The 15,095-nt window shown below is 37.4% G+C and overlaps 1 protein-coding gene across 30 annotated transcripts in view; it reads right to left on the minus strand.

Annotated features, from left to right (window-relative positions):
* Positions 1-15,095, minus strand: part of ARPP21 (cAMP regulated phosphoprotein 21) — a 159,778-nt gene that overhangs the window by 97,519 nt on the left and 47,164 nt on the right. For all 30 annotated transcript variants that reach the window (XM_028168844.2, XM_007191496.3, XM_057555212.1 and 27 more), the window contains exons 3-9: positions 14,758-14,924; positions 13,747-13,788; positions 12,655-12,744; positions 8,607-8,751; positions 7,079-7,157; positions 6,351-6,410; positions 5,487-5,627 (exon numbers count right to left, since the gene is read on the minus strand). In XM_028168844.2, the coding sequence (XP_028024645.2) occupies positions 5,487-5,627; positions 6,351-6,410; positions 7,079-7,157; positions 8,607-8,751; positions 12,655-12,744; positions 13,747-13,788; positions 14,758-14,886 (686 nt within the window). In that variant the 5' untranslated portion in view covers positions 14,887-14,924. The remainder of the gene's footprint in view (positions 1-5,486; positions 5,628-6,350; positions 6,411-7,078; positions 7,158-8,606; positions 8,752-12,654; positions 12,745-13,746; positions 13,789-14,757; positions 14,925-15,095) is intronic.

Genomic DNA, 15,095 nt, shown 5'->3' on the forward strand with positions numbered 1-15,095 from the left:
CAGCCCTTTTCATAGGGCAGTCATCATCCATCACCTCAGGGATTCCTAGCAAAGTCAACTGGGCTCAACTGCTTCACTTAGAGAGAGGCTTTGTTTAGCACCAGAACAAGTTTCATGGTTCTTGTGATTTACCAAATAGCCAGCCAGCTCAGTGAACCATCCTTTCTGCAACAAACAAGCAAACTACCACAGTCACTATAGGCCGCTCATCACTCCAGGCCAATACCCACGTCCACACTTCTCAGGAAACGGGACCTTGTGCTCTGGAGCACTGGACTCTTAAGGTGTCACCCCCAACCTCTGCCTTTGAGCCACTATTCTTGTTTCATGGTTGCAGGGGCCTGTATCCTCTTTCCGCAGTAGATCTGCCATTTCCTTTCCTTGCTTTGCTCTCTTAAGAGTAGGGGATTGGAGGCAATGACAGTGGGTGGATGTGAAAGACAAAAGAAAAAAATATTCAAGAGATGACAACATTTTAACATGAAAATTATCTGGATCTAGTTAAATGCTTACTCTGACATATGCGAAGACATTCAGATACATGTGGGATTTTCTCTGCCTATGACTGATCTTGGCCCTTTGGAAAATACTAGTGAAAGTAGATGGTTTCTCGTCTCCAAATGATACACCCTGAGCATACATCTTCTCTCTAAGAAGGAGAAAATGGGGGGGGGTGGGCGGGTAAAAATTATCTAATAAGAGAACAATGAGCTGCTTTGGGCTAAACACGTAGAAAAACAAGCAAAAGAGAAAAAGTGAAGATCAGAAAGAGAAACAAAGAGAAGAATAAAGCTTCTCATAAAGAAAACAGACCCATATATTTGTAGCATTTAAATATTTTTTAAAAAGCACTGTTCATCTTTTAGCCTCAATCCTCAATACTTATCAAAAAAGTAACATGATAGAGAGTAAATACATTCTAAATTATCACTTGCACTACCAAATTGCACAGACCCTAGTACCTCTGCCCCAGATTTCCAAGGGGCTCATTTGGTGTCACCACCTAATCTGACAGTTAACAAAGAATGTCAACAGAAAAAATTTAAAAGTGCTAGAGAGTGAAACATATTTCTAGCAATAAATGGGGGAAAGAGAGCCCAACAAAAGCTGGAAAAAAAAAAAAAAAACACCACATAGTGAGCCTCAGCTCAAAAACTCTTGTTATTTCAACAAAAAGCAGTCAATTCTAATGAGAGGCATCCCCAACCATTCAGATCCAATTCTTGGAACAACAGATGTGCTGGATGGCTGTAGGTGACATACACTCACCTGTTCTCACCCTGGCTAGCCCTGAGAATCAACAAGGATGCAGTGGTGCCAGGCTAAGGTGACTTTCCTTTGCTAAGTCTCTAAAGTGCATCAGTTCACTCAGAAGAAGGCACCTTTTTGGAACGTATCCCAGATGAACATGATTCTTATTTTCTACTCTCTCAGGACTACTACATCCTTAACCCCATGCTCCTGTGGCTATGACATGAAAACATGCATTTGGACAATTGAATTGCTTGGAGCAGTAATTTTGTATTAACACAATGGATACGTTTATCTCCTGTACCGACATTCTCCGTAAGTGTAGCTTTTTCATTCTTGAAAACACAGATGGAAATGGAGTATAGGAAGTTTCCACTGGATGGTTATCACCCCCTACCAAATACTGCATCTTTTTTTCCCCAAATATCACATCTTGTAGCAGTGATAAATACAGAAAATCTGGGAAGAACTATCATTTTGTAGGAAGTCTCTTATTTATTGATACCACTGAGTTAATCTTCAAAAAGATCTTCTCCCTCAATCATTGTTTCTTATCAGACAACAAAAGACTTAAGAGTTGAAAATCCCAACCAATCCCGGAGATCTTGAGGATTTTGCCCAAGATGTTTTGGATGTTTTTGCTTTAAAGAGAGTTAGATTATTTAAGAAAATTGTTCTCAGCATTAGACACACTGGTTTAGATCCCAGCCACACTGAGCATTGCTTCTCTGTAAGTCCAAAATTGAACTTGAGTTTGTGCTTAATGTTCTTCTTCTGTAAAATGAACCTCTAATGACTTATGTTATATGTTTTTAATATTAAATGAAATAATATACATTAAATAAGAGGTAAAGTACCCAGTGCAATTGAACAAACATTAGGTAATGTTCTTATAAGAGATTATACCACTTAACTGAGAAGTCTGAGATAAGTTTTTTCCATCATGAAAGGATGGATGTATTACAGCTGAAGATATTAGAGAAAATACTAGAAGTGAGTGTGGTACACACACGTGTATGTATAATCTTCATAGTCTGCTGTCGTGACTTAAGTATTTTGAACTTCAGGTGAAACTATTTTCTCTCCATGCAAAACTTAATATTTCCAAGTCACATTCTATAATTACTTGAACTGCTGACAATCTAGAAAAACAGGGATTCTGTAAATAAATCCCAGCCAATATCTAGCTGATATGCATCCACGCCAGAGGAACACCTTATATGCCAGCTCAGTGTCATTGAAAAAGAAAAATTAAAAGTTAAATAAGAAAGTGTTTTCTCTCCCTCAGCCCTCTAGTTCATTTTTGTATCTTCCATCCACGTTTTTCTGTATTTCTCCCAAGCTGCAGTGCCATTTAAAATATGCATTTGTAATGTATTTGCTTCAGAATAGCATAAAACTGTACACAGTGAAAAGGTATTCCCAAAACACAAAACCCACAAGGAACCATCTGAGGAATTTCCATCTCAGCCTCCCTCCTTTATAGAAATGGAAACATTTTCATCTAATAATATATCTAAATCAATACGGTCCCCACGACCATCACATGCCAATTGTGCTGATGGCATAACTCTTGAAATTTTCAGAGTCAAAGAAATGCAAGACATCTAGAACTTGAAGAGATGTTCCCTTTCAAACTTCAACTCCATGAGAACATGGCAACAGACTTCAAACATCAAATGTTATCATTTCCCACAGAACACTATTTATTTCTCCTTTGCTGAAACCGCCCAAAGTGATTCAGGTCCTGGAAATGGGACTTGTTAAGGACATTTGTAAAAGGACATTTAATTCATCCCTTTCTCTTGTCCTAAAAGATATTAACCTCCCCCATGCCCATCTCAACCCCCGGCAAGAGCCACTCAAATCGAGGACGGTCTGGAATAAGACAGTAGGCCTTGACAACTGTGGATGAAAGATTATTAAGCTCAACTCTTCAGAAAATACCTTGATTGTCCATGACATACGGTCATTTCTTTTTGTTTAGGACTCACAGAGTGAGGATCAACAAAGAGCAGGAACCGGGCAAAACGCCTAGCAGCCTGGGCATTTTGTTGTAGCAGCGATACCTAAAGGTGCACCCTGCATAAACTCTCCTTCCACTCTTCCTGGAGGCATGAACACATGGGGTCTATTGGAAACTGGCCACTTAAAAAAAAAAAAAAAAAGAAAAAGAAAATCGAGTGCTCTTTTGGAAGTGAAGAAGTCTTATATTATGATAATATGATGCTCATTAGCAGAAAATAAAAGGTTTAAGGGACAAATTATGTCCTTTAGTGGTATATGGAAACTTGCAAGAATCATAAGGATTTCGAGAAGAGCTGACCAATAGAACTTTCTGAAGAAATGGGAATGTTCTCTATATGCTCTAATAGGTGCACTTGAAATGTGGCTAGCCTGACTGAGGAACTGAATCTTAACGCTCAAATTTTACTTAAATTTAATGAACTTAATTTAAAATGTAAATAGTCATACGTAAGTAGTGACTACTATATCGAACCGAGCGAGTTCAGAGTCATCACTCAGAGTTTACTGAGAGCCTTTATACACTGGTTTATTTTCTCAAAAACTGTTATACAAGGAAACAGGTCTCAAACATGTGTATTAATATTTATGACTATGCGACTGCAAAATCACAGTGAATTAAACATAAATGCACTATCTCTACTAGTTGAAACTGTACCAATCTACTTGACCTATGGGCTTTTTCCATGTCTGTTATGGCCTTACAGAGAAAGAGGTGAAATTAGAAGGAAAGAGTCACTTGCTTGCCTATTTTGCAATCAGTGTGTCCCTGCATTAGTATCAGAACGTCATAAGAAAAACCAGAATGGAGACTGAAAAACAACAGCAACAACTAGGAGTATTTGATGGAGAGGGAAGATGTAAAGGATTAAAGGACAGTGATCTTTCATTCCTACTACTGTTCACAATAGGAGGTCCACGTGCCAACAATCAGATAAAGTGGAAAGCTAATACATTTTAAGATGTATTTTGCCAGCACAGTAGAATGCAACCATAGGACCCAAGAATTCTGAAGCTCCAAGGGCCTTTAAATATAATCCATTTCAAACTTTCCTGCAGATAAATAAGTAATTTGAAGCCCAGAGAAGTGAAGTGTTCAGTGTTCCTGAGATAATAGTCAACCTCAGTCCCAGATCTCCTAGTTTGAGTTCTCTCCACTATGACTTTCACGCTCATTCTGCTGAACACAGACTGAGTCTCGAGCAGAGAAAGAGCCTCATCTCCATCCCAACAAGTCCCAACCTCCGGTGAGTAGAAAATAATGTTTTAACCACGCTGCTGTGCTTGATACAAAAGTTCCCTCTTCACTAACACGGCATTCCTAAAAACCATGCAGTTTACACAATTTACCAAACACTGTGAAAAAAGAAATTATAATACACGAATGTCTTAAGAGAATGCTTTATATAGGGACAGTTTTTCAGTTTAATGTGTATTTTTGCTATGAAAGTGGTTTGTGCTGTACTTAAAGGAGACATGAGTTCAAGAGGGACAGTTCCAAATTACCAAAGCAAATGACTACTCATCTTATGCTTTTTGGTGACTCAGTGGCACCATGAAAAGTCATTAAGATAGAAGCAAACAATTACTGAAAGGAGCAAAACCAAACAAGCAACCTCCGTTTAGATCTAGAACTTAGATATTAGTCAGCTCAAAAACTCTCATTTTACCGGTGAAAAAACTGAGAGGGCAGATTTTAAATGATTTGTTTCAAGCCACACAGCTAGTAAGTAAAAGAACTGGGTCTTAGAGGCAGGACTTTTGTCTCCAGGTTTGGAATTTTTTATTATTCTAAAAACCACAGTAAGATCGATGTCTATAAACCAGAAAAACAAAGAAAAGGACAATTATCCTATGTATGTCATTGTTGTTTTAAAATGTCTGTTATTTTTCATTGGAGGTATATTTGACATAACACGTTCCATGCTTTGTATGTAATCACAGGGATTACTGATGGAAGGAAGAAAATTGTGTTTCACGAGTTATGTAAAAGATCAGGCAATAAATACACGGTATGGCCTAAATTTTATCAACTTGCCTGGTCCTCAGATAATCTTCTACAGATAAATGCCACTACTGCTGATAAGAGCAAGAGATAAATAACACTGCACATTTTAAATGCCATGTACTTTGAATTTTATACTGTGCTCTTATAAATGAATCCACAAGAGAAAAAGCAAATGCTAAATAAATACAGTGGTGGGGCTTACATTCTTGTGTTGCTGGTTTTGTTGATGATGACAGATTTCCCTGTTTGATCCACGTTGTGATCCAACCCAAAGTAAGCTGCCACTCGATGGACAAGCATCCTCTGATAGGACGACATCTGAGGAAACTTTTTATAATGATTACTGGAAAGGAATACAAGAAACAGCAGAATCAGCATATTCGTTTCTGGCCTGTAGTACATTTTAGAGGTACACACACAAAACCATTTCTTTTTCATCCAAACCATTAAGCTTATTTCATTTCTGGCATCCCTTGATGTCCTCATTTCCAGACACATTTTCCACTTACAGATGTATTGATTAAGTTACGATAAGTGTTTTTGTTTTACAGTTGCACATTTCTCAGACCACAGAGAACTTAATGTCCACTGGAAAGTGTTCTGTTTTGGTCCAGGATACCTTATCAACAGAGCCAGGCACAGGACAAATGACATGACATAATACGGGACTGCAGATGCCTATCTGGAGATATGTCATTACATGGTTGACACTGAAAGCAGTACAATTATTTCCAGGCATAACTGACTATAGCCAGCTGGCGCCCATTAAAGAACTATAATACAAATGAAAAGGGTCATTTCTTGTTACTGCTACTCTATGCTAATCAGTGGCCCCCTGTTTATAGCCATTTTGTCAGGAATTTAACAAGCAGGAGCACACATGGTCCAAGCAACAATTCCCATCAGCACATCGCTCCTAACTCCAATAGCATCTCTATTTAATGAGTCAGCAAACACATTAAATAATGTTTTATCTATCCCTAAATCTTTCCAGAATGAATAATTAAACCCAAATACCAAACTAAGACACATCAGATTAATTAACCGGCATTGCAATTTAACATACTTGTTGTCACCAATGAAATCAATAATTTCCTGCTCCATTTTCAAGAGTATCATCCTGTCTCTGCAAAATAAATGTTAAAATGAAAAGGCTTTATGTACTTTCCATTCCCAAAGACTTAACAATTTCATTTATATGTATGGAAAAGATGGTTTAAATCTATGTGGCTACAAATCAGTATCTAACTCTCCTCTGGAATATGCTGTCCAAATACCTGTAATTCCGTTCTGTTTAAGATTATTTCTCATCTCATTTGTTAAGTATTTTGTAATATTGAAACTCCTGTAGTTTTTAATATTAATTAAGGCATGCAAGGTATTAGGCCCATAAAACACATCAAGTAAATTTTATATTTTAAATTGATAGGAAACTGGAGCAAAGCTAAGCCTAAGTAGTTGGTTCTATAGCTGTACTGAAGCATATTTGGTTTATTTGACATTGATTCTCATTCTCTATTTTTTCCCCTTAATCAGTATCTCTTTGTGACCAGAAAAGCAGAACTTGTAAACTATAATTTATTCATTGGATAAGTACCCAGGAATTAAGACTATTTATAAACAGTAAACATGCAAACTATTTGCAGAAAAAAGAAAATACAAGAGACAGTTTAAGACATCAGAGAAGAAGCCTGCCTTTTACAACTCTCTTCTTAGAAGTGTTTGGATTAATGAGTTTGATTGTAATATTTTACTTGACTCTTCTAGAAATGAGAGGTTTACTTAATAATTTACCTGGAATTATTCTTTAATGTGTTAATCAGAAACTCGTGTAAGTCTATGCCTGTAGAATCCGTATATTCTTGGCTGCAATCTGAAACAAATAGCAGGATGGAGTTGTCAGAAAGGCCGATGGGGAGGTGGGGTGGAAAAGGCTTTCCCAACCTTTCCCGATCCCTTTTGCTCAGGTAAACTTTAGATGAAGCTATTGGTGTGAAAGATACATATTACAAAACTAGCAACCTGGTAATATTACATCAGGATGAAAATTAGATTCGGGGATTGAGAACACCCAGTAAATTCCCAGTGTGGAAACTGTCATAGGAGAGGAAGTGGGCACAGTCTGGGTGGGTGGGTGGAGTCAAGTGTCAGGTGTTCATTCTGTGCTGTCAATCAGCAAGGGCACGACCTCCCCGTGACAGTGAGGGGTACTCCCAACCCACAGAGAGAGCTCTCAAGAGTTTGAGATACCATGGAACTCTCTTTCTCTTAAAACAGAGAAGGCAAAAACTGAAAGTTCTGTTATAAGACTGTCTAAATATTAATCAATACAAAGTATAGGAGGGCACTAAATATTTCCAAGTCTTTCAAGTCTTTTGATGCTGGCTAAAGCTTAATTTCTAAAGCCATCTTAGGAAGCTGTACTTCTTTACTCTTGGATACACCTTGGTTTTAGATATTCAGCAGCAGAGATAATCATTATAAGCAGGTATGTGGTTATAGAGCATAATATGAGAAGTAGTTGTCATTTCTCAGCTGATAAGACGCCCTATGCTCTCTCAGTTATTTTTTAAAAAAACAGTCTACTGCCAAGCTATTTATTCATGGTATTCTTCATTTCAACTTAGTTTTGTTTTTCTCTCGCTCTCTTTTTTTGGGTTTAGTTTTGTATAATTATATGTAAGGCAACAATTTGAAAAGCCCGGATTGTAGATTTGGGGTTTTAGAAGGAATAACTTTTGGGGAAGAATTTTTATTGAAGTAGAAGTGTGTATATTTTAAATGAGACATTATGGAGCAGTATATGGGTTGCAGAGACCAAATTCATCTGTGCCAGATAAAATGTTAATATGTGTTTCATTGACATTGGCATATATATCTGTGCTTTGGGGATAACAACACTTACCACTTACCGACTGAGAATTGCTAATCCACTATCTGTCTTTTAAGATAAACATGAAAGTTAAGATATAAAACTGGGTACTAGTACTGTTCATCAATTCGAGTTAACTGGACTAATAAACCTGAATTAAGAACATATTTATATTCACTCCCTTGTACAAACTTCTCATTGAAAATAGGATATCCAAACGAATATCCAAAGAAATATGTGATCCTAAAAATAACCTTTCTAGATACACAAAAATGACACCATGAACAGAAAAAAAAATCAAGGTCACATCACCTTTTACACACACACATACGTACACATATAAAATTATATGCAGAATTTGGTGGGAGGTGATATGTGTGTAAAATCTAGAATGTATTCTGTGACTATTTATGTGTCCAAATTAAGTTAAGGAAACATTTTCACATTCACCTTTTGATAACATTCTGATCTTGGGTTTTTCACAGGTTTTATCTTTGTTTTTATCCTTTTCTTTTTCTCTTTCAGAGTCATCTTTCCTAGATTTATCATCCTCTTGCAGGCTGGGAAAACTGGAAAGCTGTAAATGAATTGATTCCTGTTGGGGAAAAAATATAATAATTTAGGGCCAGATTTAAGAATCTCTGTCTGGTTTCCATTTTGCACAGAGATTATTAAGAACAGGAAAATGAAAGCCAGGTGCAGATTTTTTTTTTTCTTAAATGGTAAAAAATTAAACCTGTCAGAAAAATAATTGCTCTTTAAAGTGAATTAAACTTCAGAAGTCAATGGAAGGTCATGAGAAGTATATAGTACTAAAACTTTGCCTCATGAATATTAACCATAAGCAAGTTAAATTCCCGTAGATAACAACACTTATTTTCTCTACAGGTTTATTTTTAAACACCTAGGAAAAATTTTCTTTATCAATAAGCTTGCATCACAGGTCCTGTCATGTCTCAAAAAAAAAAAAAAAAAAAGAGGCTTCTGCAGTTCTTTTCTATAATTCCTTGTAAGGAAAAATTGGCACAAACACAGACAGACAGATACTATGAATCATAATCACGGAAAAAACAGACATAAATAAAGGCCATGACAGCCAATTTACAATTAAAAATCTGTTTTAGAACCATATCAATAATGATTTCTATCACTATGAAAACTCAAGATATAGAATTGCAGGAATCCTAGGTATGGGTTATTATCATACATTGTTTACAAAGGCTATTAATAAATCATCATAATATATGGTTACAATAAGCACTGCCTTTTAGAAAAGGTAGAAAATAGGACTATATTTTCCATCAGTTATATTTAAATATTTAATATTATTTTAATTCTAGCATCAGTTAATCCTTTCCAAGATGTAAGATTCTCTTGAACTGATGCTTGGTTGACCATTTACAGTATTGGGACTGGATCCACTTTTATATTTATTGATTTTTCACTGAAAACAGATCATTTTGTATTAACTCATATATCAGCCATTTGGTTGATAGTATGTTCACTGTTTTGAAGAAGAATGAGCCAAATTATGTTTTTCAGTTTTATGAAAAAACTACACTATGATTAAAACTATGACAAATGAGCCAACATTAAGCCCACTGGCTCTTATGTAAGAGATGATTTGATGGGAAAGCTTTCTTCTACTAGCGACATTAACATTTATGATGTAGGAAAAAAAATATTCCCAATGACTAATAGTGTTTCTCACTGATAACTAAACTAATGCTCCTCTACACGTGACTAAACTATGCCTCTACATCCTCAAATTATGGTCAATCTGGGATTCTCAATGGTTCTTGGTAAATCAAGCAGAAAACAAAAGTCCTCCAAAGCCAAGTTTCTTTTTTGGGAGGGGTTCCATTGTGTATTCCAGGCTGGAATAAAAAGTCACCATGTTTGGAAAGATGCATGATACAGAGGATGAAATAAAACACATTCTCATGGTAAATATTTATCTTAGCCGGGTTTCCTGATATCCACATGTTTATCCTCGGGATGGACATATACAAATTATGTAAAACTGAGTGTAATTTGATTGTAAGGTCTTTTATCACAGGACTTGGGACAGAAATGTCTCAGTCTGCAAAGATTCAGGCAGACTTCGGGGTTACGGTTTGCTTCCACTTGCTAAGGAAACAGCTGGAACATTTCTGGCTCTGAGTGGGGAAGAATCGATTCGACAGTGGATCAGGGGAGGAAAGTGATGGTACCAGGCCATGGCAGTGGTCTCATTGCTTCTTCAAAACCGATTGAACCATCCAGCCTCGGTAAGTTTGAATCTAAAATCAAAGAGGCTTGGAAATATAAATGTAAGAGCACAGGCTAACGGACATCATTTACCAAAAAAATGTACAAACTCATGCCGTGTGTTGACAAATACGATACTCAGAAAAATACCTGTCTTTTTCTACACAATCTGGTGTTGAAAGAACACACAAAAGTGCTATAGAGTTGGTAAAAAACAATCTGTTCTTTTTTAATATTTTTATTGATATGCTCAATAATAAAATACAAGTATTAATAAATACATCGGTACAGGATAAGTTTATGTCCAACAACAGGAAAAGAATGATTCAAGGTGCAGTAATACACTGATAGGTAAATAGTATAACATTAGAAAAGCAAAACTCCTTTAACTTAAGGGCAGGCTGAATCATCAGCTATGGGTCTGAGATCAAGTAATACAGGTAGCAAGAGTTTTTCCCACGCAGGAAAATGAAGGCAGTTTTCCAAATACTGTGAATATACAAACATTGGGGAAGCAATACAATCCGTATACTGTATACTTCGGCCAGTGTTCTCAGGGATTCAGTTCCCACATTTTGTTTAAGTGCCGGTAGTACCTAATGAAGGCATTGCATTCAAGCTCAAAGGTCTGCTTCTTTATTTTCTAAAAGAAGTAGCACGGCCACTCGCTTATTTGTGTGTCTATCAGCCCCCTGCTTCCACCACACCTCAGCCAGTCCAAAGAGAGGCTTGCAAGCTCTAATTTCTACAAAGCTAGTCTTAGTTACTCAGCTTGGAACCAGCAGGAACAAAGCACCGTTTGCCTCTTATTTCTCTGCACCAATTGTATGGAGAACCTAGACTTAGGTCCAGGATGGGCACAATGATACAGATGATCTCTTAAAAAATTTCCTCCTGGTACTTGTCAAATAGGATAAAAAGCAGATGAAATCTATAAAGGCTGTCCTCCTCTGCCTGGCATTAGAAGTGGGGGGACCACTGGGGCATTACTTCTCCCAGAGTCTGTCATTCTGCAGAGTTAACATATATTGTGTGCATTACATCACAAGCCATCAATCAATGTTGAATAATATAAGCTGTGATATTCACATTATTCCCCCTTTTCAATCTCCCTTAAAAGAAGAAGCACAAATAAAATGCTGAACAAAAGCCACATGTTTCTCAGAGCCCAAGTAAAATAAAGCCTGTGTATGAAACATAGGGATGGCTACTGAAAGCTAGCCTGCCCATGCCTTACAACATGGGTGGCATATTAAGGAAATGAGGCTAGGGAAAAAAAAATACTCTTAGGACAAAATCTATAAGGAATTTATTTTTGGTCCTTTTAAAGAAAGTGCTCTCAATGCTCTCTGTACCCATGAGGAGAATTTAGACTATTTTAATTAAAGTAAAAAGAGCAAAGCAAAACAAGGCCCAACAAAAATAATGCTATCTTAATCAATTTTTCCTCCTCTGGGCTCAGATAAATCATTTTACTTGTCTTGACTGCTCTCAGCCTCTGATAAAATAAGGAAAATTTTTTAGCAGCAAGACCATTTTTATAAAAATGAATATGATGCCTGAAAGGCAAACAAAAATAAATATGATGTCAAGTTTCCCATTTTGTCACAGAAGGGTTTTGTTGGAATTTGAATTTTTAGAGCTTAATAGTCTTGCTATAAGGAGCAAAAATAGGTATAAGGATATGCAGCAATGTATTAATAATATTAACTCAAATTCACCATCATCTCAGATTTATTTCTGGACAATTTTTCCAGGAGTGAGAAATCTCCACCAAAGGCCATAAAAGTATGTCTCCAAAGCTCAATGCACCTTATTCACTATTTCTGAAGTTTCATAAGAGCCAAGATTTGTGTTTTTATAGGCAAGTGCATTTTGGGGAGGTAAGAGTCTCCAATAAGGAAGGAGATGGGATACTTGGGACTATATTTGGTTCAGTTTTATCAAGAGAGAGCCTTTGAGGAATATCAGCACGACTGTGCTTACATTTTAAGTTTTAATCTAAATTCTTTTGAATTCCTTTCCATTTGCAGTTTTCAGAGGGTCTGGAAAAAAACAAACGTAATACTTTGTGACAAACTGTTCAACTAATATAGAATGTCTCAGAAACAGAGGATGAAGCCAGAAGACTTTTTCCTTCTTGAACTGTTTTTTGCTCCCCCAAAACACTATTTAATGCCAAATTAATACTCATGCACACAAAGGTAGATCCCGTTCATGCAGTGATCCATAATGACAGGGGGTATACCTGGTCCTGAAGACTTTCCCCTCCTGGTCTGGCTGAGGATTCTTCACAGACAGCAAGGCTGCGAGTCAGTTTACCTTTCCCTGCTCCTGACTGGGAAGGGAAAAGAAACGAGAAGGAAAGGAAAATAAAGAAAAAAACCCCAGGAAATATCCTCAGGCTGTCGAATCATCTCCACCTTCTCTGGACATTCCCAAATCAGAGTTTTAAAAGCAAGCTTCAAATCCACTGCTCAGTGCTGTCTACAATGGCTCCAAGCATCACACCCCTGTGTTGATGGGGATGCAGTGTCTACACTGGCTTAAAGCATCGGACCGCTGTGCTGATGGAGATGCAGGTGGAGGAGAATGCGGAAGGATGAATTTAACAAACACGCCTAGCAAACTGTGCCCATCACACTGGAAACATACAAAGAATGAATTGCTGCCTTTTCATGAAAGTACAAGGAGAAAAAGACAACACAAATTAATTTCTACTAAAACTGGGTTTGGAAGTGATTTGACTGAGAAGATGTTTTAAAAGTTGAAGATTGTGTCCTAAACACCAGAACCTGTTTACTTCAAGGCAGAAACTAATTAGACAGGCTAAAACATTTCCCCCAAACTTGATTTAAAATGAAAAGAAAACAAGCAGCTATTTCTTTGTCAAGCAGCTATTTCACTGTCAAGTCTGCCAGGATCAAATATATACACTGCAGCTATGTGAAACCTAAATGCTCTAATTAAAAAGCCTATAGAGGGACTTCCCTGGCAGTCCAGTGGTTAAGACTTCGCCTTCCAATGTAGGGGGTGCAGGTTCGTTCCCTGGTCAGGGAGCTAAGATCCCACATACCTTGTGGCCAAAAAACCAAAACATAAAACAGAATTCAATAAAGACTTTAAAAATGGTCCACATCAAAAAAAAAAAAAAAAAAAAAAAAAAGCACATAGAGCAGGAAAGAAAGAGAGGCATCAACACGACCCCATTAAATGCAGGCAGCACCGGTGCAGCCAAGATCCACATACAGCCATGTGAATCGTTGGCAAATCCTCTAACCCTGATGTTAATCCACATGCAACCATGATATCAGGTCAATGTAGAATTCCAGAACCCTACCTTGGATTTTCTTCTCTCTTGGTTCTGAGCCGCCAGTTGCCTCTGTATGTTAGAAACAAAATAAAACAAACAAACAAACAGTCCACCAACAACCAGGAGAGGGGAGGGGGGAGAAGGAGAGAAAAAGATGTCACCAGAGTTGAAAAATCAAGAACAACAGCAACAAGGTATTATAACCATTGGGGAGGACTCCCCCAGCTCTTGCTCCGCCAAACTTTTGACCATTTAGCTTTTCTCGTTCCCTCCTTACAGCAGTTCCTGGGGAGGGGAAAAGCCGGCCTTGAAGGCTTTTGGCCATTATGCTGTTATCAGCCTCTGCTCCCTTTTTATATAAAAAGAGTTAACACTTTTGTAGTTTGGTTTAAAGAAAATCGATACAGGTTATTTGCAAGTACAGTTTGTTTTCCTTCTACCAAATCTCCTTGTCTCATAAATCATGAGTATTTAATCATATCACTTTTTCAGTACCGTCAATCACTCCCAAACTTCCCCCTACCCCTTCTAGAGCATTCTTTCTCTCTCTCTCTCTCTGGCTGGGAATTCTAGGCTTTTCTGCTAATAAGAATCGAAGCTTAGCCTGCCCAGGAAGGTCAACAGAGCTCATGTCTTTGATTTTTCTTAGTCTGTCATGAGCTGTATTCCGCGGACTACAAACCCATTTTTATAACTCAGCTAGTGTAAAGCTGCCTCAGGAGAAGTCCTCCACAAACTCCTTGAGGTGATCTGGAAATTAATACGGAGAAGCTGTGGGCAAATTCAGTCATTAAATATGTTCTTTGGATTTTTTTTTTTTTTTTCATGTCAAAGGGCATTTTGACCAGAATGCACCGTTTGGTCAGAAAAAAAAAGACTAATAATTGGGAAAGGAGAAGATTCGTTTTATGGATTTCCTATTTATTTTACTAGTCAAACTCTTTACAAGCAAAAAAACCCCAAACTTTCAGAGTATCTTCAAAATGAAAGAAAGGGATGCACACAGTGGTATGAGAAATGGGATTTCTCCAGGCTCACCTGTAATTCCAGTTTTTCCTCCTCGTCCAGACTTTCGGATTTAACCACGCCATTCTCTGGAGTGGCTGTCTCCTGCTCAGGCCCGCCTTCCTCCACTATGGTCTGATTCAGGTCTCCTGGCTCAGACATTCTCCCAGATGCAAATTAAAATAACAAGATTTGACACCCTACAAGGTTAAGACATCAGAAAGTAATGTCAGCACAGGGTGAAGTCTTGACCATTATTCTCGAGATATTTGATTTCTCCCTTTGTACTCAAATTCAAATAAGCAACTCCAGCCTCCCTGACAATTTTATACAAAAGGAGAATAAAACAAGATCAAATCAAGTACCCAAGA

Source organism: Balaenoptera acutorostrata, chromosome 10, assembly GCF_949987535.1.
Source record: "Balaenoptera acutorostrata chromosome 10, mBalAcu1.1, whole genome shotgun sequence".
Lineage (NCBI taxonomy): Eukaryota > Metazoa > Chordata > Mammalia > Artiodactyla > Balaenopteridae > Balaenoptera > Balaenoptera acutorostrata.